The 26,976-nt window shown below is 36.0% G+C and overlaps 1 protein-coding gene across 3 annotated transcripts in view; it reads left to right on the top strand.

Annotated features, from left to right (window-relative positions):
• RPGRIP1L (RPGRIP1 like) overlaps positions 1-26,976 on the top strand; it is a 96,366-nt gene that overhangs the window by 42,849 nt on the left and 26,541 nt on the right. For 2 of the 3 annotated variants that reach the window (XM_023209951.1, XM_026456850.1), the window contains 10 exons: positions 712-891; positions 1,770-1,887; positions 5,792-6,244; positions 9,616-9,767; positions 12,679-13,057; positions 17,272-17,462; positions 17,634-17,717; positions 19,831-19,932; positions 20,392-20,551; positions 21,700-21,773. In XM_023209951.1, coding sequence (XP_023065719.1) covers positions 712-891; positions 1,770-1,887; positions 5,792-6,244; positions 9,616-9,767; positions 12,679-13,057; positions 17,272-17,462; positions 17,634-17,717; positions 19,831-19,932; positions 20,392-20,551; positions 21,700-21,773 — 1,893 coding nt within the window. The remainder of the gene's footprint in view (positions 1-711; positions 892-1,769; positions 1,888-5,791; positions 6,245-9,615; positions 9,768-12,678; positions 13,058-17,271; positions 17,463-17,633; positions 17,718-19,830; positions 19,933-20,391; positions 20,552-21,699; positions 21,774-26,976) is intronic. The other variant, XM_031934436.1, reaches the window with a different exon arrangement.

Here is a 26,976-nt window from a genome sequence, read left to right as displayed (position 1 = left end):
AATGAATTATTCTTGCATCTTCTGAAACTTAGTATGTCCTTTACAAATATATATGTAACGTATCAACACTACTAAGATTCAGGAAAGTGGTCAGGTGACCTTTAGTTATAGCGTATACATATTTCATAATGACATCAAAGTTACATTAAACCAGACCTCAAAAACTCTCATTTAAAACATTTTCTTTAATTATAACAAACATTTTACTTTTACCTGCTTCACTATTTAACTAATCAACAATTTTCTGCCCTAAGAGACCTTGATGCACACCCTTTAAGTAAAATATTGAATTATAAATATCTCAAGAAGATAGTTTTTAGTTCTAGAATATTCTGTTATTTACAAGAAGACACAAAAAATACACTTCTTTCCTTTTAGATCACAGTGTAGATTTTAATCAAATGAAGAAATAAAAATAAATATGCATGTTTCTTCTATATGTTATAACGTAACAGACTATTTTTTGATTTCTCTATAACTGTTTCAATTGTCTATCCAAATATTCGAATTTGATTAACAGGTAAATTTCATTTTTTCCATCAGGAATGAAGCAGTCCTGATATGTATATATCAGGACTTGCTCTATCTGTTTTCAATTAATGAATTGAAAATTGATGAATCAATGAATTGTTTATTGATACATCTATATTAATTCATAAAATCACATCTTAGAAATTTTTGTTTCAGTCATAAAGCGTGTTTTTATTTTAGGCTCAAAAAGAACAAAAAAATGGAGACCTTTCCTTTTTAGTGAAAGTAGATAGTGAAATTAATAAAGATCTAGAACGCTCTATGAGAGAGCTGCAAGCAACTCATGCAGAAACGGTGCAAGAGCTGGAAAAGACAAGAAACATGCTAATTATGCAACACAAAATTAATAAAGATTATCAGGTAATGTAATACACTAAATGGGGAGGGTACATTTTCTATAATATTCTGCTGATGATTTACTTTTCTAAATACTATATGTTATCACCTGTTATATTATCTATTATCATCTATTGTAATCTATTAACATATCACATCTCTGCAATGTAGCCTCATAACTAGGTACTTAATTAGAATAAATAGTTTTAAAACAAATAATGTGGGGTGTTTTCTGTTTTTTTGGGTTTTTTTTGAGATAGAGTTTTGCTGTTGTCGTCCAGGCTGGAATGCAGTGGCGTGATCTTGGCTCACTGCAACTTCCGCCTCCCAGTTCAAGCAATTCTCCTGCCTCAGCCTCCCAAGTAGCTGAGATTACAGGCGCCGCCACCACGGCCAGCTAATTTTTATATTTTTATAGAGACAGGGTTTCACCATGTTAGCCAGACTGGTCTCTAACTCAGACCTCAAGTGATCCACCCACCTCGGCCTCCCAAAGTGCTGGGATTACAGGCCTGAGCCACCGTACACCACCACAAATAATGTTTTTAAAGTCCCTGATTTTAGGGAATGAGTAGTGGCAATGAAATCACCCTTGTTAGCATTAGCACATTCTGCAAGTGAGTTATAGTTATCCTGAAGTCATGCCATAACCGTATTGTCTTAGCTTTTAACAAAATGAAAACACATCTCCATAAAAAGGAATCTGGAGTTTTTTCTTTCTTCTGATTTGTGAATATTGCCAAGCATAATTTTCTAAAGTGTAAGCTATTTGAGGTCAGGAAACCGTGGTTCATAGCTCCTACTATTTCCAGGATCTAGAAAATGCTTGAATCATAGTTGCTTTGAATAATGAAAATAGAACTAATCACAAGTGTTAAAACTTAATATCTCTTATTTTTTAGATAGAGGTTGAGGCAGTGACCCATAAGATGGAAAATTTGCAGCAAGACTATGAACTCAAAGTGGAACAATATGGTCATCTTCTTGATATCAGGGCTGCACGTATCCAGAAACTCGAAGGTACAACACACATGATTTTTTGGTCCACAGTAACTAGAGGAATGGATTTTGTAACAGTTTATAAAGTCATCCAAATCTGCACTTACCATGTATTTTTGCTGTGTTTACCCCTAATTCATAGCTAGCTCACTCCAGCTTTGACCTCCTGGGTTCAAGCAGTACTCCTAATTTTTAATTTTTTTGTAGAGCCTATGTTGCCTAGGCTCATCTCAAACTCCTGGGCTCAAATGGTCTTCCTGCCTCAGACTCTCAAAGTTTTGGGATGACACCCGGCCTTGATTCTTTTCTACTCAAGAATTTTTAGTAATTCCCTACTGCTTTTTAAATTCAGTGTTGCAAGCAAGATTTCAAAGTACTTCGTAAATTACTGTAGATTCAAATTTACCAGCACTTTCTAATTTCTCTTCAAAGCAACCTGGGCACCTCAGCCAAACAGGTCCTCTGCCTGCTCTTTGCAGATATGTCGTGCTCAGGCCCACTGCCATGCCTTTGTTTTTGCGGTTTGCTTTGCCTAAACCTCCTTTCTACCATGATTCCAGGATACACACTTCCCTGCTTTGAAACCTAACACAATACTCACCTGTGCTAGGAGCTGGTTCTGGTTATTCCTAGCTATCCCTCTACTTGAAATGTCCTTACAGTGATTTTTGGACTTTAGCAAGTAGAAAAATCACTTGAGGAACTCGTTTAAAATGTAGTTTCCTGGGCCCCACCCCTAGAGGTCCTGGGGCCCATTCTTTTTTATATTGTATTTAGAAATAACTGCAAGCTATTCAGATGCAGGTACAAGACTACATGTTGAAAAACACTGGCTCAGCACTTACCAACCCAGTTTTCTTCTCATGCACTCAAAAGCTGTACGTTTGGGGAGCATATAAGTGTTCTTCAGTTGTTGGAATTTTGCATATTCTCCGTAACCACAATGTAAGTTCTACACTGATAAGTATTTTGTCTCTCTTTCATGTCCATGTCCACTACATACCATACTTATTTCAGTGGTCTGTGCCAGCAGTAATTTTACACTCTTAAAACTTTGAGGTTCAAGAAGGCCTTTATTCATGAGTTATACTTAATTGATATTTCTCATAACAAATTAAAAGTGAAAAAAATTTAAATATTCTTAATTTGTTAAAATAATAATAAACTTATTGCATGTTAACATAAATTACAGTACTTATTTTTTAAGTTATATTTTTCAAAACAAAAAGATACTTCAAGAAGAGGGACATTGTTTAAAATTTTTAAAATTTTTAACATTTCGCAAATCTTTTTAGAGATTGGCTTAATAGAAAACAGCTGGATTTTTATATCTGCTTCTGCATTTAATCTGTTGTGATATCACACATCATGTAACCTCCAAGAAACTCCATTATACACTTGTGAGAGGATAAAAATGAAAAGGGCAGATTACATATTAGCATTATAATAAAAATAGTTGTGACCTCACAGATCCCCAAAATGGTTTCAGAGACCATCAGGGGTTTCCAAACCACACTTTGAGAAACTCTGATCTGGGTAGAAGAGCTCAATAAATGTCTTTATCTGATGAAGCAGTGTTTTCCAAAAGTCGAGGAGCAATGTGTACCTTTTATTCCAAGTAGTACTCAATAAAAATTTGCTTAATGGAATTTTCTTGGTTAAAAGGGAGGTCACAATGTTTGGAATTTTTATTCCTTTCAAGTCTTACTAAATTTTAACCATCATATTTTATCCCCTCAATTCATTGATTCACTCCATAAACATGATCAAGCCCCTAATGCATCCTAAGCAAAGTGCTGGGCAGGGAGAATACAAATAGGAAAAATCAAGGCACCATCCTCATGGAACTCCTAAGATGTTGACAAGTAAATAAATGGTTATGTTTTACTATGAAGAGTGTAAAGCTATGAAAATCTAAAGGTATCAAGGAAACATTGAGGAGAGAATGCCTATTCCTGCCTCAAGATTCAGGGAAGACTTCACACAGTAGGTATGGAGTCTTTAAAGATGACAGAATTCACTACTAAGTAAAAGTAATATATGGCATTACAGGCAGTAAGCAAAGCAGGGAAAGATGCCCTAAATATGAAGTGCTGCAGTACATTTGAGAAACTGCACTATAGATCCATCCAGCTGGAATTCAGGAAAGTCAAAAAAGGAGGAGAACCTGGAGATAAAGCCAGAAGGAACAAAATTGTGAAGGCCCTGTTTATACCCTGATTGATGAGGTAGAACCTTATTAACCTGGAGAACCACAGAGGGATTTTAAAGTAGGGAGTGATACACTCAGAATTGCATTTTAGAGATTATGCTACAGGTATTGAGGAGAAAGAGGAAGATTTGAAGGAAGGAAGCATTTTGAGTTCCATAATAATCTGGATAGTAAACTGGAAATATAAAATTAGGTACAGTGGAAATCAACAAGAACAAATTTGTTGAAGAGTTAGGAAACAGTATTGAATAGTAGTGACCCTATAGATGTGAGGCAAATTAAATAAAAAGAGTTACTGTTTTATGATAGTCTCAAAAAAAGAAAAAGGGGAATTGAGGCTGACTCTCTGAAATCTAGCTTGGGCAACTGGATGAATGAATGAATGAATCATCACTTGAGCTTTAAAGTACAGAAATAGCTAGAAGACAATATGGGCTGGGCACGGTGGCTCAAGCCTGTAATCCCAGCACTTTGGGAGGCCGAGGTGGATGGATCACTTGAGGCTAGGAGTTCAAGACCAGCATGGCCAACATGGCAAAACCCCATCTCTATTAAAAATATTTTAAAAATTAGCCAAGTGTGGTGGCAGGTGCCTATAATCTCAGCTACTCGTGAGGCTAAGGCAGGAGAATCATTTGAACCTGGGAGGCAGAGGTTGCAGTGAGCCAAGATTCCACCACTACACTCCAGCCTGGGTGACAGAGTGAGACTCCGTCTCAAAACAAACAAAAAAACAAGACAGTATGATACATTCTGTTTTGAATATGTTGTGTGGGATACATAGCTACATAGAGGGTTAAACAAAACATTAGAAATATAGGAATGGAGTTGAGAAGATAAATATGAATTTAAAATAGTAATATGGAAGCCTTTAGCATATTAATAATGACGAAAGTCATAAAAGTTGATGAGATCACTCATGAGAATATGTAGACTAAGAAAATAATTAAAAACAGAAGCCCAGAAAACCAGCAAAGAAAGAGAAATCCCCAAAGAATGAGAAGAAGGGTAGGAGGAGAAGCAGAGAAGATGATGACATGGAAGCCCAGGTAAGAAAGACAGAGTGCACTAATAGGAGATCCTCATCAGTGTCAAATGTAGCAAAGAAATCAAGTAATACAAGGACCAGCGTTCATTGCGTCTAGCGATTAATTGATTATTGGTGACTTTTTCTGGAGCAGTTTCACAGAAAAGTAAGGCAGATATTCACATTGGTGATATTTGGTTGGCCTATGTATATAACAGTGAAACCATCATCATGATCAGGGTAATAAACTTATCCATCACCCCACAAAGAAGAAAAGTATAAATCTTAATAAGTTAAAGGAAAGGAGGCAGCAGAAAGAGAGACTGACTTTATAGGAAAGAAGACAATGGGTGGAGCAGAGACAGGGAAGCAGGTGAAAGCCAGGTAGTTACCTCAGCTGTTCATTCAGAGGGCTTTTTTTCTTTTGATGTTTTTCTCCCCTTTTTCGTGGCTTAGACTGTATTACAACTGAGGTTGCAATTTTGTTGTTGCCTAATAGGTGATGTCAAAACAGAAATGATAAATTTTTGTACGATAAAGTATTACTTACAGAAAAACAGTGTAGTCATAGAATTTAAAATAGAGACTATTCACCAGAAGTACTCATTCCTACCACTTCAAAAGCCAGTTTTCATTTTCTTATGTCAATATTTTGAAATCTCTAAACTGTGTGTCTTCTCTTGCAGCCCAATTAAAGGATATTGCCTATGGCACCAAGCAGTACAAATTTAAACCAGAAATCATGCCAGATGACTCTGTTGATGAATTTGATGAAACCATCTGCTTAGAACGAGGCGAAAATCTATTTGAAATCCATATCAACAAAGTAACCTTTTCTTCTGAAGTTTTACAGGCATCTGGAGATAAAGAGCCTGTCACTTTCTGTACCTATGCTTTCTATGATTTTGAACTACAGACAACTCCCATAGTGCGAGGCCTTCATCCTGAATATAACTTCACTTCTCAATATCTTGTTCATGTTAATGACTTATTTTTGCAATATATTCAGAAGAATACTATCACCCTTGAGGTCCACCAAGCTTATGGCACAGAATATGAAACAATTGCAGCATGTCAATTAAAATTTTACGAAATGCTTGAAAAAAGCGGCCGAATATTTTGTACAGCAAGTTTGGTTGGTAAGTACAATGTATAAGCTTTGGGTGTTTGAATTACTAATTTGGTTTATATATTGATATGGTACTCTACTGTCTTTTCTTACATATTAAAGGTGCCTTTAGAGCACAGACAGCGTTCTTTACCCACAGTTAATTGGACTATCTTAAATGTCACTGATACAGAGCACAGTGGCTCACTCCTGTAATCCCAACACTTTGGGAGGCCATGGCAGGTGAATCACTTGAGGCCAGGAGTTCAAAACCAGCCTGACAGACACAGCGAAACCCCATCTCTAGTAAAAATACAAAAATTAGCCAGGCGTGGTATGCATGCCTGTAATCCCAGCTACTTGGGAGGCTGAGGCAGGAGAATCGCTTGAACCCGGGAAGCAGAGGTTGCAGTGAGCTGAGATGGCACCACTGCATTCCAGCCTGGATAACAAGAGCAAAACTCCATCTCCCAAAAAAATGTCATTGATGATGTCAGTACAATGGCTATTAATTTTTTAAAACTTGTAACTTCGGATGTTTATCATGTTGATACTCTGACTAAATTATGTAATTTATAAATAAATTAATTTATGTATTGAACTACAGTTTAATAGTTTATAATAATTTAAATTATAGTTTAATAGTTATAACTAATATAAATAATAATATAAACTATTTATAAAATTATTACTTTTTTTAAGACCTTATGTTATCACTATTAGTAGGCACTGGGAATATGGTGGTCAGTGGCAAATAAGACAGACAAAACTACCCCTTGTAGCTTACCTTCTAGAGAGGATTACAGGCAATACAGAAAAGTTAATCAGAGCAAGAGGCTAAAGGGAGAAATGGCAGGTTGCAAATTCAGGTAAGGGCTTCTCTGAGAAGGTAGCGTTGGTAAAGAATGAAGATCCATGCCAGGATCCAGGGGAAGAATGTTTCAGGCAGAGGCCATAGCAAGTGCAAAAACCTGAGGAGTAGCAAGCCTGACAGTGGGAGGAACAGCAGGAAGCCCAGTGGCTGCAGCAAAGGGGGGATTCAAGTGATAGGTGGGGCCAGATCATGTTGCAGAGCCTTGTAGGTCAGAGTGAGGAGTTTGGATTTTCTGAGCTTTTAGAAAAATCACCCTGAGTGCTGTGGAAAGAATAGTCTGAAGCAGGCAAGAGGGAAAATAGGACTGTTCTCAGGCTATTGCATTGATCAAGGAAAGACGATGGTGGCTTGGATTAAGATGGTAATGAAAGTGGCGATAAAAAGTAGTCATATTCAGTACATATTTTATTAACTTCTCCTTCAAGACTTGCTTATCAGTTGAATGTATGATAATGAGGGAAATGGATGAAGTAAGAATTTCTGGCATGAGAAGCTAGAAGAATGGTGATACCATTTACTGAGATAGGGAAAACTGGGAAAAGAGCACATCTGATAAAGAAAATCAAGAATTCTGTTTGGACAAGTTAAGATTGACCTGCCTATTAGACATCCAAGTGGTAATGTCAGGCTGTTGGTTGGACACACCGATCTGAAGGTAAGGGATAGAGATATAAAAGTGGGAGTTGTTAGCATATAGAATATATTTTAAGCCATAAGCATAGATAAAATCACATAGAGAGTGAATGTAGATAAAGGAAAGAAGGTGGCCAAGGACCAAGCCTTTGGAAACTCCAAAAGTAAGGCCTCAGAAAGAGGAGGAAGAGCCAGCAAAGGAAACTGAGGAGTGGCCAGTGATGTAGAAGGAAAACCAAGAGTCTGTGGTACCCCAGGGACCAAGTGAAGAAAGTATTTGAAGAAGGAAGGAGGGTGACTTAGGGTCTTGGGACGGATTTTATTTTATTAATTGAGTGATCAATTGCATAGGTAATATATTCACGTGACTCAAAAATCAAAAAGACGTCAATGTCTACCTCCTTCCCCTTTTCCTTAGCCACCCTGGGTCCCCTCACCGAAGGCTACAGATTCTTTCAAAGATATTTGTTTATTTGTTTGGGGTGTTTTTCCATAAAGACAGGGTCTCACTCTGTTTCCCAGGCTGGTCTTGAACTCCTGGACTCAAGCAGTGCCCCCACTTCAGTCTCCCAAAGTGCTGGGATTATAGGCATGAGCCACTACACCCAGCTTCAAAGATCTTTTATGCATATACAAGCAAATATATATCACATTAATATTATTCTTTTAGGACTTATTTTTAAATGATGACTTCTGTCGTACTGTGTCTTGTGCTGCTGTAGCAGAATACCTAAGTCCAATATCACAGTGTTCACATCTGGCAAGGGTCTTCTTACTGCATAATAACATGGCAGAAGATGAGAGGGTGGGAGCGAGCAGGAAGGGGCCAATCTCAGCCTTTTATAATGGTACCAGTCCCCCGTGGCCTCCTCACCTCTTAAAGGTCCTACTCATAATACTCTTAACGATAGTTAAATTTCAGCATGAGTCTTGGAGGGCACAAACATTCAAACTATAGCAGGCAGATAGTAAGTCACATTTGTATGCTGATGAGAATGATCCATTAGCAGGGAAAAAAATGGATAAAGTAGGAGAGAGTAGGGGTAATATTTGTAATAATCTGGTGTGTTCAGAAAAGTTTATGTATAGAATATTCTCTGTTTGACAAATATTAAGTAGCCTTTATATACTAGTTCCTCTGGTAGGAATATATTGGTGGAAATTATGGCCCTTGCTCTCAAGAAACTTACAGCGTATTAGAGAAATAGACTGGTGAACAGATGGGCCAAAGCAGTCAGTGCCCTAACAAGGACATACTCTACTCTCCTGGGAGCCATACAGAAAGTCTCCCCCGCAGAAGACAGATGAAGAACTGCCTGAGTTGAGAGGAGTATTGAGGGTGTTAGGGCAAACGTCGTGCAAGGATATACTGCATGCGACATGTGTTTGGCATAGCTATGACATTTTCCCTTATGCTTGTGATACAGTATACAAATGGGAAGGTGGCAAAGATGTCTTGAAACTTGAATTAGAATGTGGAGCATCATATTTATAATTTTGAGGTTTCGTATTGTAAATGTCAGACAACATTGAGTGCAACTTATTTTTAAAAAGTATTATACTATAACATCAAAAAGAATCTGTGGAGTATTTGATTCAGTGTTTAGGTTTTTAAAATATATTTCAGAAGGAATGAAATAGTACAAATTGGAATATCTCAAACATAGTTTGATGTAGTTCTTTAATAATATTTAGTATACAATGAAACTCATACTTCAGAAGTAACTATTTTCTTCATCTGCTGTTTGCCAATCTCACATCATTTGTGCCAGTCATATTATTTTACTCAGCATAAAATGTATAGTTTTAATGCATAATGCCATTGATGTATTTTTACTGGTACATATTTTAATGTATGAAACTATTTTAACCTTGGATTATGTATTGATTTGTAGGAACAAAAGGAGACATCCCAGATTTTGGTACAGTGGAATACTGGTTCCGATTAAGAGTTCCCATGGATCAAGCTATTCGACTTTATCGAGAAAGGGCAAAGGCTTTGGGATATATAACATCAAATTTTAAGGGGCCAGAGCATATGCAGTCGGTAAGCTCATTTGGCTGTAAGACCCTTTTATAACATAGAAATTTTATAATATTTATTTATGTGTCATGCTTTAAACTGAAATCGTTTTCTTTCACAGCCATCAAGTGGCTTTTTTTAACTTTTATTTTGAAGTAATCATATACTAACAGGAAGTGGTAAAAATAGTACAAAGAGATCCCTTGTAACCTTCACCCAATTTCTCCTAACTGTAACATCTTACATAACTATAGTATAATTTCAAAATCGGGAAATTGACATTGGTGCAATACTATTAATTAGGCTACATACCTTACTCAAATTTCATCAGTTTTTACATACACTCGTGTGTGTGTGTGTGTGTGCACGTATGTGTGTAGTTATTCTTTGCAGTTTTATCACATGTATAGATTCTTGTAACTACCACCAAAACCAAAATACAGAACTGTTCCATCAACACAAAGAAACTCCCCTGTGCTATTCAGGACACTTTTGAAAAATTAATCATCACAATACTGCTGTCACACATCAAAAGACTTTTGTTAAAAATTCTACTGTTAAGGAAATAAACAGCTGTTATTGGACTATCAGTTACTGTGCTTTCAAATTATTTCCTCATGTTAGGTTTCTGAGGTGCAAAGTAGAATACAAAATTAATATTCTCTTTCTGGGAACTGGGAATTTAAATGCAACTCCTTAGGGCAGCATTTCCCGAACAATGTTTCATGGAGTCTTAATGACCATATTTTCATATTAGTTCCATGATCCAATAAATGCAGAAGACCTTGAATTGAGCAAGGTTAAATATGATTCTTGACTTTAGGGGTTCCCATATATAACATGAATCTTTTTTCTTTTTTTTTTTTTTTTTTGAGACGGACTGTCGCCCAAGCTGGAGTGCAGTGGTGTGATCGCTGCTCACTGCAAGCTCCGCCTCCCGGGTTCACGCATTCTGCCTCAGCCTCCCAAGTAGCTGAGACTACACGCACCTGCCACCACATCTGGCTAATTTTTTGTATTTTTAGTAGAGACAGGGTTTCACCATGTTAGCCAGGATGGTCTCGATCTCCTGACCTTGTGATCCACCCACCTCGGCCTCCCATAGTGCTGGGATTACAGGCATGAGCCACTGCAGCCAGCCTATATAACATGAATTCTAATAGGCAATGTAAAGTATGCACTCACATTGAGTAACTGAGGAATAGGATATAGTAGAAACATTTGGTATGTCTGTTCAAGTCATAATTATCTTACCTCTTTTTTTATTTGGAACTCCCTCACCTCCAATCCATGGAGCTGGGTTTCCAGTGGCCAGGTTTGTGTTAGCAGATCCCATTTTCTTTCACTCCCCACCATATTATAATTAATGATTTGAGAATACCCACTTGACACCAGTTGAGCCAGTCAGATTCTTCCCTCTGAGATCAAGAGAAAGCAAGACATATCTGGAACACGTAAAATTGGGGGCTGTAGGGAGCCATCATCTACCATATTAAACAGCAAAGGTTAGACAATTGGTCTGAAGAAAGAGAGTAATGAACAAACATACAGAAAAAAATGGAGACCAGATGGAGAGGACATTCTGCTGGTTTCTAGGCCACTGCCTTCCGAAGGCCCAACCACATTTCTAGTCTGTATTCCATGAAATATGCCTGTAACCTTAAAGTCCCTTTTTTGTTGTTTTTGCTAGATAGAATTAATTTCTATGACTTTCAGTTAAAGAAGCATGACTAATATCACACTGATTTCCAAACTTAAGAAAGAGTGCACCTGCTTCCAGAGACCATCTTTCTGGCCAGTATCCCTTACAACACACTTTGGGAAATGCTGTTACGGGGATGGGAGTTAGAAATAAGGAGACCACATTGTTTGGTTTTGTAGTGTAAAGCTTTTTAGACTCCCAGATTCTGACTTGTGTAAGTTGTTTCCTGGTGGAATTTCAGCTCTGGTAGGTAGATTGAGGGGAAAAGTGGAGGTACTTTTTCAGTCATTCCTCTCAGCCTTCTATTGCTGAGGGCAAACTAGCCCTGGGAAAGCAATATTGTGATTCACTTCTTAGGTTTCTCCTCTCCACACACCAGATTTCTCCACTAAGGAGATTATGACAACAGCTTTATTTTTTCCTCCTCCAATAAACTTCGCATGGAGTCAGGGTCCCAGATGCTCAATCCAGATTCAGAAATGCAGAGGGATGCCTTTGTGGAAGGTAGAGACTCCAGCACTAAACCAAACAAAGCACAGAAACACTAGCATTTTTTGTTCCAGATCACATCAGCCATGGAATATTTAACAGTCAGCACAATTCTTTTCTAAAATACCTGTGTGCTGTCCATCTCAGTAATGGTTCCAAAGGAACCATAGAGTAGTTTCCGGCTCTACCTAATAACTCCTTTTGTTCATCTCTCTCCCAAAGTATCCTGACTCTGTTCTCTGACTCTGTTCTCATTTTCTCATAACAGTTTGACTTTGTTATACTGGCTAATTTGGCCTCAGGTATCTGCTTCCTCAAATCCCAACAGTTCAGGATGAGGGCCAACCCAAACATAACGGAATCATTACTCTGGGTGGGCAGATGAATATCTTTTAGTTAGGACATTCATCTTTGGACCCATTGCTAACTATAGTCTTTAGTTATCAAATAGAATTGAAGAACATCAGATTATCATTTTTCTTGGTTTTATTTGATTTTAGCACCAATCTCTACATGTATGCTCAGTCTCTAAGGTTTATTGCTAATAACACAGGATCATCTATTCACACATGTTCTAGGGAATACTGATTTTCCATTAGAATCAAAGTTTATTTTACAGAGAAATTATGAGGTGAAAATATGCAGTTTTTGTCGTTGACAAAGTTATCTTATTGGGGGCTTGGCAGCTGCTGTTTATCTTTTAACTGTATTGTTTCCGTAATATAAATATGTATGTTTTTCCAGTTAAGTCAGCAAGCACCCAAAACTGCTCAACTCAGTTCTACAGATTCCACAGATGGCAACTTAAATGAACTTCACATTACAATAAGATGTTGCAACCACCTGCAGTCCCGAGCAAGCCACCTGCAGCCACACCCATATGTTGTGTACAAGTTTTTTGATTTTGCAGACCATGATACGGCCATCATTCCCAGTAGCAATGATCCACAGTTTGATGATCATATGTGTTTCCCAGTGCCAATGAATATGGATTTGGATCGATACCTTAAGTCAGAGTCTCTGAGTTTTTATGTTTTTGATGATAGTGATACCCAGGAGAATATTTACATAGGAAAAGTCAATGTGCCTCTGATTTCGTTGGCACATGACAGGTGTATCTCAGGTAAGCCTATGTACTTGAATCTATAAAATTGTAAAAACAAAACAAAATTTTATCTTACTGTTATGGATATGATTTCTAGCTAATCATCCTAACCTCTTCTAAGTCTTTAAACTTTAGGCCTATATTACTATATTTTAAAAATTATTTTCTTACTAGTTGCTCTAGGGATTACAATGTGCATCTTATCCCAGTCTACTTAAAATTCATACTAACTTAATGGAATTAAATGCTTAAGGTATTTAAATTAAATATTTAATTCAATTAAAATATAGAAAATCTAATATAATTTCATTCTCTCTCATCTCCTTTTTGCAATTATTATATATATGTATATATATCGTATATATGCAATTATATCGTATATATGTATTATCGTATATATGTATACATATATACATATTGTATATATGTATATGTTGGGTATGTATATGCTATATACATACCCAACAATATAATGTTGTAATCATTGCTTTATAAAATCTTATATTCTTTAAAAAAGTTAAGAGAAGTAAGAGATGGGAGAAAATATATAATTATAGAAGACTTTGATAGTTACCTACATATTTGCATTTTTGGTGTTCTTTATTTCTTCCTGTAGGTTTGAGTTACTGTCTGATATCAGTTTCTTATTCCAATATAGCTCTATTTCCTTCCCCTCCTTTGTGCTATCACCGTATATATTTTGTCTTCCTATGTTATGAGCCCAACAATATAATTTTACAATTATCATCGTATGCAGTTATCTTTTAAAACAGTTAAGACCAGATAAAATGTATATTTATACTGTGTTTTGTAATTACCTATGTAATTACCTTTATTGGTCGCTATTCTTTTGTGTGGACTTAAGTTACCATAGGTGTCTCTTTCCTTCAGCCTGAAGAACTTCCTGTGATATGTCTTATAAGTTAGGTCTACTGGCAGTGAATTCTCTCAATCTGGGAGGATTCTGTTATCTGGAAGTGTTTTTATTTTGCTTTTGTTTTTTGTAGGATAGCCTTGCTGTATATAATATTTTTGGTCAACAGTTTAGTTTAGCTTAGTTTTTAACTTTCTGCACTTTGAGTACATCAGACCACTTTTGGCATCCATTGTTTCAGATAAGAAATCAGTTGTTAATTTTATTGTAGTTCTCTCATACTTGATGTTGTTTTCCAGGTTTTTCTATTTGTTTTGGCTTTCAACAGTTCTTCTGATGTGCCTAAATGTGGATCCTTTTGCATTTATCCTACTTAGAATTTGTTGAGCTTCCTGTATGTGTAGTGTAATGTTATGCACCACATTTGGGGAGTTTACTGCCATTATTTTTTCAGTTATTTTTTCCTCCTCTTTTTTTCTTCTCCTTCTTGAACTTCCAGTACATGTACCATATGTTGGTATGTTTGATGGTTTCCCCACAGGTCTCTGAGGCTCTATTCATTTTTGTTCATTTTTCCTCCCATTCTTCAGATTGGATAATCTGTTCTGATCAACATTCACGTCCATTAATTCTTTCTTCTACTAGTTCAGATTTCCTACTAAACCCTCTATTGAATTTTTTCATTTCAGTAATTATACTTTTCAGCTTCAGAATTAGGGATCTCACTCTGTTGCCCAGGCTGGACTTCAACTCCTAGGCTCAAGCAATCCTCCTGCATCAGCCTCCTGAGCAGCTAAAACTACAGGCACATGCTACTGTATTCAAGCATTATAATCTCTTACTATATTCCCTATATGATAAAACATTATCATTATACTTTCTTTTTAATTCTCTAAATACACATTCTTTTAGTTCTTTGAACATATGGATAATAGCTGCTTTGAGATCTTTGCCAAGTCTAACATGTGGTCATCCTCAAAAAATGTCTATTGATGGTTTTTGTGCTGTGTGTGCAGTACATTTTCCTGTTTCTTTGCATGTCTCATAAGTATTTTGTTGAAAACTGGACATTTTTGGAGAATATATTGTAACGTCATTTCCTAGGTGGTTATTGTTGCTATTTTTGTTTGTTTGGTGACTTGCCTTGACTAATTCTGTAGAATCTATTTCCTCTGCTGTGTAAGCCACTGATGTTTCTGCTAAGTTTTGTTTCTTTTTTTCTTTTTGTTTCGATTTTAACCATAAGTCAACATAGCTTAGTGGTCAGCCAGTGACTGTTCAAAGGTGTGCTTAAACACCTTGAGCCAGTAGGTTTCTACCCTTTGCCTATGGGTCAGTGTGTGGCATGGAGGATGCATTCAAATCAAAGTTTGGTCTACAAGCCTGCCTCAGCTTTTACTTTCCGAATTGACTAGACCTCTCATCCAACCAGGGACAGATAGCTTACCAGGGTTTCCCCTGAGCATTTACACAGCTTTGTGCATGCCCATAGCCTTCCACATCATGAGCTATAAATAGGATCTTGTCAAGTCCCACTTCTTTTTTTTTCTTTAGATGTAGTCTTGCTCTGTCACCCAGGCTGGAGTGCAGTGGTGCCACCTGGGCTCACGGCAACCTCCTCTTCCCACGTCTCTTCCCATGTTCAAGCAATTCTCCTGCCTCAGCTTCCCAAGTAGCTGGGATTACAGGCACCCGCCACCACACCTGGCTAATTTTTGTATTTTTAGTAGAGACAGGGTTTCACTACCATGTTGGCCAGGCTGGTCTCGAACTCCTGATCTCAAGCGATCCACCTGCCTCAGCTCCCAAAGTTCTGGGATTACAGGCATGAGCCACTGCACCCAGCCAATGCCCACTTTTGATATCTTATTCCTTGGATCACCCTTTAAATTGTTGGCTGGCCTTCTGGTGTTTTGGCTTGCCCCAACCACTATTGAGACCTCAGACTGTCTGTGATGTTGACCTTCTCTAATTGTTTGCCATTGAGGTTGCTGTTGTTTTTAACAATACCTCTGGGCATGAAATTATATTTTGTCCACATACAGTCAGTGCCCTACAACAGAGGCTGTCAGTCCTCTTAGCCTATCCTAGCCTGGGAGAACTTCTGCAAAATGGGACTAGGGGAGAAAGGGGAGGATGAGAGCAGTCCCACAGATTCCTACTGTTCTTACTAAGGTGCAGTAGATTTTCTTGAGTAAATGCTTCTTGATTTATCCAATATCTTTGATCAATTTCCAGAGTCCTTAAATGGTTGTTTCTGACCATTTTGTCCAGTTTTTTAAATCATTTTTTAAGAGAGGATTTGCTGAGCTTTTTACTTAGCTATTCTGGAAGTCTTGCTATGCCTATAAAAGTTTATCACCTCATGTTCTACTTACATCCTTTTATCCTACCCAAAGTCTAGAGTTTGGGAGTTTTTTTTTTTTTTTTTCCAGCCAGCCATTAAAAGGAGTATTAACACTTGAGAGCAAAGTAACGGATACTCTTAAGCAAAAGCTAACGCTTGAAATTTAGGTTTATGCCGGTGCCTGTAGTCCCAGCTACTCCAGGGGCTAAGTGGGCAGATGGCTTGAGGCCAGGAGTTCAAGGTGGCCAGTGTGCTATGATCGCATCTGTGAATAATCACTGCACTCCAGCCTGGGCAGCGTAGTGAGACCCTGTCTATTTTTTAAAAATTAAAAAGATAGATAGATTATTTTTTAAGTCAGAGATTTTTTTTCATACCCAGAAATCAAGTGCAACTATTAAAATTTGAGACTCAGTATAACAGATTCATGTTTCTTTGGTTACTGCTATTTGCTGTAGATGGTCCGTTTATTTTATGGACTTTTTCTGTGCTACTGTTAATTTGGAGTGATTTAACAAATCCCAACAAAATATATTTAAAATTATAATAGAATTATATGGTAATGTAAAAATTTCTTTAGATGTGTAAATTAATTGAAATTTTAAAGTATTAATATATTTTTCTTTAGAGACAAGCCTTGCAAAAACTTTCAAGTCAAAATGGAGGATACTTGAGCCTTCTCGAAGGAAGGCTAAGAATTCTGAATAATCTCTGAATTTAATTTCAGTGAATTAAATTATTTATAAATTGATTTTCTCAGTATTATCTTTGAGGCCTTAACTTCTGAAGGAAGTCTACTTGAGGGATGAACCTGTCATAGATCATTTTGTCTTTATTCTACTCTCTAAGCCTTCTGAATTCTGAGTAAAAGCCAAAATTAGGGGGTACAACTGCCTGGCTAGCTCAGTCGGTATAGCATGAGTCTCTTAAAGTAGAGAGTTCTTTGTTCTTTAATTCTTACAGTAATAGAACTTCACCCTAGCATTAATTAAAATTGTTGTAATTTGACAGGAATATTTGAGTTAACAGACCATCAAAAGCATCCTGCTGGCACCATCCATGTTATATTGAAATGGAAATTTGCTTACCTTCCACCAAGTGGATCAATAACAACTGAAGACTTAGGAAATTTCATTCGCAGAGAAGAGCCAGAAGTTGTTCAAAGACTTCCTCCAGCATCCTCTGTTAGTACACTAGTTGTAGTGAGTAACAGTGACTTTTAATTTTTTTAACAAGTATAAAATTTTGAATATAAAACTTAAGAACTAAGCCTGTGACCCCCACCAAAAAAAAATTAATAGTAATAGCTAAAGTCTTATCTGAAATCTAATGGTCATCATACTCAGTCTGACATATTGGTTGGTTTGTCTTAGGCACCAAGACCTAAACCAAGACAACGTTTAACACCTGTAGATAAAAAGGTATCTTTCGTGGATATCATGCCACGTCAGAGTGATGTAAGTAGTCAACACTGAAAATAGTGATTTTTTCATAACAAATATTTGAAATAAATTATATAAGCATACTATTCCCTACCTGATTTAAATGGAAACAGGTGAATAAAGTATGTCTTTTCCCATAAAATGATCGCTTTGTGTTTTGGCACTATATATAAGCGTTTACTGTTCAAATTTCTTATCTAAACCCTTTTTTGGGTCCTTACCTCTCTCTAGCTTCTGCCCCAATCCTCTGCTCCTATTTATTAAAAAAAAAAAAAAGTCTTCAAAATATTTTCTAAATTCTGTCTCCTTCACTTCACATTGTTTCTTGGATTCACTTCAGTCAAGCTTTCATCCTGATAAAACTACTCTTAGCTAAGGTCTCAGTGACTTTCTCTCTGCCATATGCCATAGTCAATTCTCAGTGCCTGTCTTAGTCTCCCAGGAGCATTTGACACAGTGGAATACGGGCCTCTCTTCTCTTGGCCTCTGGGACACCATGCCTTCCTAGCTTTCCTCCAAGTTTACTATTATACTTCTCACGCTCCTTGACCATACGTTTAAGTGTCGACGTGCCTCTGTAGTCAATCCTTAGACCTCTTCTCAATTCGTATCTAAATTAAGAGCTCTCATACAGCCCCATTGCTTTACAAAGCATCTATATGCTGACACTTTCATATCTATAATCTTTAGACCTCACTGCTGAATTTCATATTCATTTTCTTACTACCTATTTAATGTGCAATGAATGTTTAATAGGAATTTAAACTTAACATGTTAGAAACCAAACTCCTGATTATACCAACCCTCTTCCAAAATGTTTGCCTCTTTCACTGTTTCCCATTCTCTGTAAATGACATAATCATTCACTTGATTGCACAGGCATGAAATTTTGGAGGCATCCTCTTGACTTCTCTTTTTGTCTCACCCCCACACCCAGGTCATCCACAAAAGGTGTCAGCTGTACTTTAAAAATGTCTACTGTATTCAGATTGTTACCATTCTCTTTGGCGGACTTTTTAGAAAATATGTCTTCTTTGTAATTTGCATATAACTTACATAGTAAAGGACATAAATCATAAGCATAGAGCTCAATGGATTTTTAAATATGTATACACCTGTGTAACTACCACCCACATCAAAATATTCTGTCTTTCCAGAGCTTAAAATAATACCTGGCACATACAGAGCATTTAATATGTATATGATAAATAATGAATTCAATAATTATAATTCAGTAGATGTTTTATCACTAGTATTTATGGAGTGCTTGTTATGTGCTTTATATACATTGGACTCATTTAATCCTCACAACAACCCTATGTGGTTCATACTAGAATTATTCCCATTTAAAGATGGGGAAAGTGATGTTTAGAGAGGTTAAGTACTTGCTCATGGCCAAAGTACTAGAACTGGGATTTGAACACAGCCTGATTCCTGAGTAAATGACCACTAACATTAAAAAGACACAAACATAGAGGTGTTTGTTGCAATGTTAGTCATAATACCTAAAAACTGTGAACTAGTTAAATGTCCAACAGTAGTAAAATGGTTCATTAAGTCATGGCACACCCATCAATATAATATTCTATTGTCACTTAAAATTATGTTTTCCAAGTTTCGTATCAGGAGAAAATATTTATGTTCTCATACTAAATTTTTTAAAATGTAACAGGATATATTGTATTTATAATGTAGTTATTACTGTGTAACCAAAATTTTTATTTCCATCAAAAATTAGTTTTAAAGAAATAGAAATCTCTGTAATGTTAATAGACAGAGATCTACATCATATTTTTTCATAGTAACACAGAACTCAGGTATTTGAATATAGCATATTTTATTTAACTCATGCCCTATTGGACGTTTGCATTGCTCTTAGTTTTTTTTGCTATTGTAAACAGTGCTTCAATGAACTAAACTTGCAGTTCTTAAATTGCATATATATATTATATATATTTATATTTTAAAGAATATAAATACCATTTTATTGAAATTAAGTAAATTCAGTGTCAAATGAGTATTATATTTGTGCCAATTTTTATTAGTTCAATATGTATGTAATAGAATGATTTGGGATTTAGTAATAAATAAAAAATAACATATATGCATGTTTTCACATTAATATAAGGAGACTTCTCCTTCTTCTGAAGATATGAAGGAAATTTCACCAGAGGTAGAGCATACACCAGAAATAGAAATTAATATGCCAACTGTTCCACATGTTCCCAAGGTATGTGTTTGTGTTAAAATTATTTTGGAAGGTTTAATTTGGTTCTTAAAGACTTTGTCTTATAAGTTTTGACATGACTCAGGAAGTCATAGCATTTCTCCTATTTTTATATATAACTTCCTTGGAATAGAAAGTCAAAAATATGACAAAGGTAACAGCTATAATTATACTGCTATTGGCAGGTAATATATGGATATGTGAATTAAAGTCTTAATGTAAAATTCATTTTGAGATTAATACATTTTTTATTCTTAGTACATATTCAGATTTCCATTTATCTATCTATTGTCATTTGTCTGTATAAATTGAAGTGGTTGTTTTCTGAGTCTCATACATATTACATATCTGTATATTTAAGTCTCAAATTTACATGCTTTATTATTCAATTGTTCCAGTAATAATGCTATAAAATGTGATCTAAGCAATAATAAATATACCAGTGTGCTTTTATTTCTTCAGGTTTCACAAGAAAGCAGTGTAGATGAGGTAAAAGAAAATACTGAGAAAATGCAGCAAGGAAAAGATGATGTGTCTTTACTATCTGAAGGTCAGCTTGCAGAACAAAGCTTGACATCTTCTGAAGATGAAACAGAAATAATAGAGGACTTGGAACCAGAAGGTGACTTTCTTATTTAAACTAACATTGTTTAGTTAACTCTGTGCTTTGTTTTGTCTGTTAGAGTGTGCATCATGGAACATATTCATTTAATGGTAGCATCTACTTCACGATACCTGTTTCTTGACAGAAATGATAGAATATCGTTTTATCTGCTTAGTTGTAGTTAGGTGGAATTGTTGTATCTCTTCTTATTTCAACTTGGAGCTCCACAATAGAATACAAGTGTTGTTGCTGACCATGTTCCCAATTTATGTTTTAAACAGTTTTATTTTCTCGTTGAGTTCAGTATTATTGTCTGCGTTAGTGTAGAGGTCTTGACTTTTTAAAAATTGAAACCCAGCCAAAAATGACCACTTACTGTGTTTTTTAAAATCTGGTAAAAGCAAACTAATCTGTAAGAATAGGAATGGGGAGTGGCAGAAAGGAAGAGATTACAGGGGACCTGAGGAGACTTTTTGAGGTGATGGACATGTTCACTATCTTAACCGTGGTGTTGGTTTCACAGAGTTACACTTACGGCAAAACATCTCATTTTAGCCAGGCATGGTGTTGCACGCCTGTAGTCTCAGCTACTTGGGAGGCTGAGAAGGGAAGATGACTTGAGCCCAGGACTTCGAGGCTACAGTGTGCTGTGATGGTGCCTGTGAAAAGCCTCTGTACCCCAGCCTGGGTAACATAGCAAGACCCTGTCTCTAAAAATAATTAAAGTGTGTGTGTGTGTGTCAAATTTTGCAATTTAATTGTATGTAGCTTGTCTGTCAGTTTTATTTCAATAAAGCAATAAAAGTTTTAAAACTCTAAAATAATAAGAATAGCATTGACTTACATAACATTACTGGTCAGACTGGTAAAAAACATCTATTACCCTATGCTTCTCTTTTTAAAAATTTTTTCTTAAATTTCACAATAAGCTGTATTTGTATTGGCATTTCCTTTGCTTCTACCAAAGTTAACCTTGAAATTTTTAGTCTTTTTTTTTCCCAAAATGTAATGTGTCTGTAAACAAATTTGCTACTAAAAAAGATCTAGATATAATTACCATGTTTCTTAAGGTTATCTTATGGTGTGTGCTTGTTTCTCTTTATTTTACAAGGTATAAGTAGAATTGGTTTAACTTATGTAAATGTTACCCTTTTATTTTTTAACAGTTGAAGAGGACATGTCAGCTTCTGACAGTGATGACTGTATTATTCCAGGTCCTATCTCCAAGAATATCAAACAGGTCAGTAACTTGATGCCAACTAGAAATGTTCTGAAATAAGGCTGCCTTTCATTGACAGTACATGTGCAGTCTTCATATCTAAAAATCTTACGGAAAACTTTTTCTGGAAAAACTTTAATGTTTATCTTAATCTTAACCAAGTAGTCATCTAGTACAAGAAATTTTTATTTATGGTTTCATTATGTAATGGACTATAACATATAAGTATTATTTTCACAAAGAGTACCTTAAATCTGTACCTACAATAGTTATTTGCTTAAAACTAGCTGACTTCTTGACTCCTTTTCAAGACTAGCATACCAAGATGTGTTGAAACAGATTTGAACTTTAAAGAACTTAAAATGTGAGGTGCCCTTTGAAACTATAGTAGTTTGCCTATGTGAATTCATAGACTACTCTTACCTAGACATATCCACTGATAATATATTACAGTTATTTCATTTCTGCCAAAAGAAATGAAGGCTTCTTAGAAAGCAATTAATCTTGCACTGGTATACTTTGCTTTTCTTGTAGCACATGGCTGAAAAGTAGTATGTAAATTGAAATTTTGAGAAGAGAATTATATTTTTTAAAATATTTATGGGAGGTATACTATTTACCATAGCATTTTTTTATTGTAAGAGGGAAAAAGTTTTTATAAACTAAATGTGAGTAAAAAGCTCTAGCTTTTTCTGTGCATCTACATTAATTTTTCTTGTGATTAATTGTACTTCTTTTGTAGAATTTTTACTTTATTGATAAGAATTGGAGTATTTCTTTTAACTCTTCCTTCACACATTCTTAGCTTAGTATCTCTTTAAAACAAAACCACAGACCAGACACAGTGCTTCACACCTGTAATCCCAACACTGGGAGGCCAAGGCGGGAGGATCACATGAGCCCAGGAGTTCAAGGCTGCAGTGAGCTGTGACTGCACCACTGCACTGCAGTCTAGGTGACAGAGTGAGATTCTGTCTCTAAAAAAATAAAGAAATAAAACAAAACAATAGAAGAGAACATTTCAGTTGTTGTCACAGATTCCTCCATGAAATCGAGATATCCATTGTTTCTGTGCATGATAAATACAAATAGAACATTTTATCTGTCCAAAATTTTATTATCATTATTATTATATATTTATTAATTATAATAACAGCATCTAACGTATGAAAACTCCTACTTAGACCTGCAATAGAACCATGTGTATGTTGGCAACGTTGCTAGCATCTCAGTGAAGTGGGTACATTGCTCTTAACTAAGGTATAATAAACCTTAACAAAGAAGTTTAGCAAAAGAAATAACTATTTCTCTAAAATATTCACATAATTCTGACATACATATGTATTTTTTCTTTGTAATAAACTGGATTTTTTTTCTCATTACTTAAGGGAAAATAATTTGTATTACTTTGCTACAGCCTGATACGGTCTTCACTACCATTCCAAAATTTGATTTCCTGTAATGGTTTCAGATGCTATCTCAAATGTGAACATCATTTAAAGCAAGCAATTCTTCATGCTTCAGCTCCCATGGGCTTTAAAAAATTCTATTTTCAGCAGCAGTCACTGACCAGCATCCTATGTTTTCTTGGTTTGTTTTGTGTTATTATAAAGGTACACCTGAGGCTGGGTAATTTACAAAGAAAAGTAGTTTATTTGGCTCACAGTTCTGCAGGCTGTACAAGAAGCATGGCACTGGCATATGCATTTGGTGAGGGCCTCAAGCTGTTTCCACTCAGGGCATAAGGATAAGGGCAGCCAGAGCATGTGTAGATCAAATGGCAAGAGAGGAAGCAGGAAAGAGAGAGGTAAGAGTTGCCAGGTTCTTTTTAACAATCAGCTGTCAAGGGAACTAACAGAGTGAGGGCATTAATCTTTTCATGTGGAATTTGCCCCCATGGCCTGAACATCTCCCACTAGACTCCACCTCCCCACACTGCCACACTGCGGATTAAATTTTAACATGACTTTGGTGGAGACGAACAAACCGTATTCATACCATAGCATATTGTTAACAGGTGAAATTTAATTTTGGTAAATTGTATACCAAATATAGTAAAATGACATCATCTGAAAGCCTGGGAACAAAACTCAAGCAATCATAGTGGCTAATGATATCACTTGAATGATGGCGTCCCCTGCAAAATTCATGTTGAAACTTAATCCCCGATGCAACATTATTAAGAAATATGGCCTTTAGGAGTTGATTAAGTCATGAGGACAGAGCTCTCATGAATGGGATTAGCACCCTTATGAAAGGGCTTGATATTGAAGAGAAGTTCTCTTGCTCTTCTGCCATGTGAGAACATAGCATTCCTCCTCTGTAGAGGATGCAGCAACAAGGCACAGTCTTGGAAACAGAGAGCACCCTCAGTAAACACCAAACCTGCTGACACTTTGATCTTGGACTTCCCAGTCTCCAGAACTCTGAGAAATAAATTTCTATTATTCATAAATTACCCAGTCTGTGATATTTTGTTGTAGCAGCACAAATGGACTAAGACAATGAAATACAGGATTTTCTATTGATTTTACCAGTTTTTGTGTATACTACTTTAGCAAGTCATTTAATATGAATAATAGAACCTTTCTCTTTAAAGATTGCAGAAGTGGTACAAAAAACTTCTGTGTATTCTTTACCTGGATTTGCAAATTTTAAGTTTTTACTCTATTCGTTTTATCATTTCTAGTCTGTCTCCTGTATATGCATATAGTGCACATACTTAGGTATTTACTTATAAACATACATTCTTTCATGCATAATTGTTATGAACCATTTGAGTGTTGCAGAAATCATGCCGCTTTAATTCTAAACACTTCAGGACAGTTACATAATATTGTTATCTAATCTACAGTTTTCATTAGAATTTTGTCAGTTGTCCTAGTAATATCATTTATAGCATCTTATTCATATGGTCCAAGATCCAATCCAGATCACACATTGCATTTCGTTTTCATGCCTCTTTAGCCTCCATTAATCTGTAATGGTTCTTCAGGCTTTCTTGTAGTCTTTTATAACAGTGACACTCCTTAATACAGACCATTTACATTGTAACATATTCTTCATTGGATTTGTCTGGTATTTCCTCAAGATCAGATTCCAGTTATGCATTTTGATAGGAATAGAGAAGCGATACTATGTCCTCTTCATTGCGTCATATCAGGAGGCAGAAAATGTCATTTTGCCTAGTTATTGATGGTGTTAACTTTGGTTGTAGTATGTTTCATAAATCCTTTTGTAAGCTTACAAGTACTTGTGGTTCATTAGTGTTTTCTTTTGTCTTCTCTTTAAGAACTGCTTCTGGTAAAAATCTCAGAACAGTGAAACGTAGCTTTCATAGGAAGGAGTGTATTACTGAATGCCTGTTATGTGCTAAGTACATCCTATGTTAATATTTCCTCACAACAATTCTTCATTTATTAGCATCCATTGTGTGTCAGGCAGGCATACAAGAAGCAGTTCCTTCCCTCAAAGAATTCATAGTCTGTAGGGGAAACACAATTAAAATGTATAGTGGTCTGCACCAGGAGAATGGAATGCATGGGGTGCTATGGGAGCATTCAGAAAGGGTCCCTAAGTCAACCTGAGGGGCCTTCCCTTCATCCAGTATGACTTCCTAGAGTCAGTAAAGCTGGAGCCAGTGTTGAAGATGATTAGGAGTTCATGAAAAGGGTGAGAAAATCATAGGCCAAAGGAATGAAAAGCATGAGAATCTTAGAGAACATAGTGTGTGGCTTGTTCTGGAATTCAGAATGGTTTCCGGGTGGGCCAAGCCGTTATGGTATGCTTAGGGAGCCCAGGAGAATAGGCTGAAAAGGTAGGCATAATCCAGAGTATTGAGCCCTCTGAGATTTTTAAGGAATGAGGATAGAAGATCACTCATTCATTAAACAGATACATATGTAGTGAACATTTTTTGTGTTCCTAGCCTTGTTCTAGGGACTGGGAATAGATCCACAAATACAAAAAATTAAGCTCCTGATCTTAAGGAGTTTGCATGCTTAGATCACATTTTGAAAGATCATGTCGTCAATAATGTAATGTAAAAAATAGATTAGAGGCACAAACTAGTTAAAAAGGAATTAATCCTACTCTATAGTTATCCCCACTTTTTAAAAAATTGCCTCTATTTTATAATGTCACAAAATTAGCTCTAGAAGTAGTGTCCTAGATAAGTATCATTTATGCCAGTTACAGTGTGAATTCAAATTATCTGATATACTGTGTAAGCAATTTAAGATCATTCAGTTTCTGTTCTTCATGTTACAGAATCTGACAGTTGGTAGTTATTTCTTAGAAATGTTGATCCTTAGAAGGAATCTAACAGATTTCCCAGTACTTCTACATATTACATGGTTATTTCTGTTTTCTTCATGTCTGTGATGTATAATTAATCATAGATTACTTCATTTTGTTTCATTTCATTTACAACATTTATGAGCTTCACTTTGTCAGTATGAAATGCTTGTCCCCTCCTTTCCTTTCCAAAGTGGCGTAATTAGTGTTAGCATCTTTTTTAACAGGCTACACAAAGTTTAGTGGCTGGATTAAATCAAGTCATTAACATAATGTGCCACCCAATTTGCCCCATCTCTCTTCGTTTCCCGGACATCAAAGTGCCACGTAGCGCAAGTGTAATTGGGCCTTGCTGGCCTGTCAGCTTCCGTCAGCCTGACAACTGCTGCTTTTACTAAAAAGCTTCTAGGCATGATAATTAATGGCGAGGGTGGGGGGACAGAAGTCTGAGAAATGTAAAACTTTGGACATTTCTCTATGAATATTTTATTAATTTGAATAATCAGAAGTTAACAGTATAAATTTGATGTATAATACATTGATTAAAAGCCTTGTTTCAGGTCCTCAAAATAGACATCAAAACTGAACATTTGCATCTGCCATGGCATTAAAAAAATTAACAATCTGTCTTTTGCATTATTTCTAATTTTATTCAATACTGCAGCTTTCATTTTTCACAACAAAATGTATCGCCATGAACTCACAGCTGTCTTAAAATGTGCCCACAGGTGAGAATGGGAAATTACAGACTGAAAGACAATGGACTTTTCTGTGCAGTCCATATTTACATCATTCTCTTTCTCTGTTCCTACTCAGCAGTTTTGTAAAAACTGCCATATTCAATTGGACTAAATTGCAATTCTACCTGGAAACTAGGTTCTCTGAACAATAAGCTGGCATTCCCAGGTGATTACAATAATGATGTTCA

This window comes from Piliocolobus tephrosceles, chromosome 17 (assembly GCF_002776525.5).
Source record: "Piliocolobus tephrosceles isolate RC106 chromosome 17, ASM277652v3, whole genome shotgun sequence".
NCBI classification, from domain to species: Eukaryota; Metazoa; Chordata; class Mammalia; order Primates; family Cercopithecidae; genus Piliocolobus; species Piliocolobus tephrosceles.
Note: the sequence above shows the minus strand (reverse complement) of the source record. Positions and strands in the feature narration are given on the sequence as shown.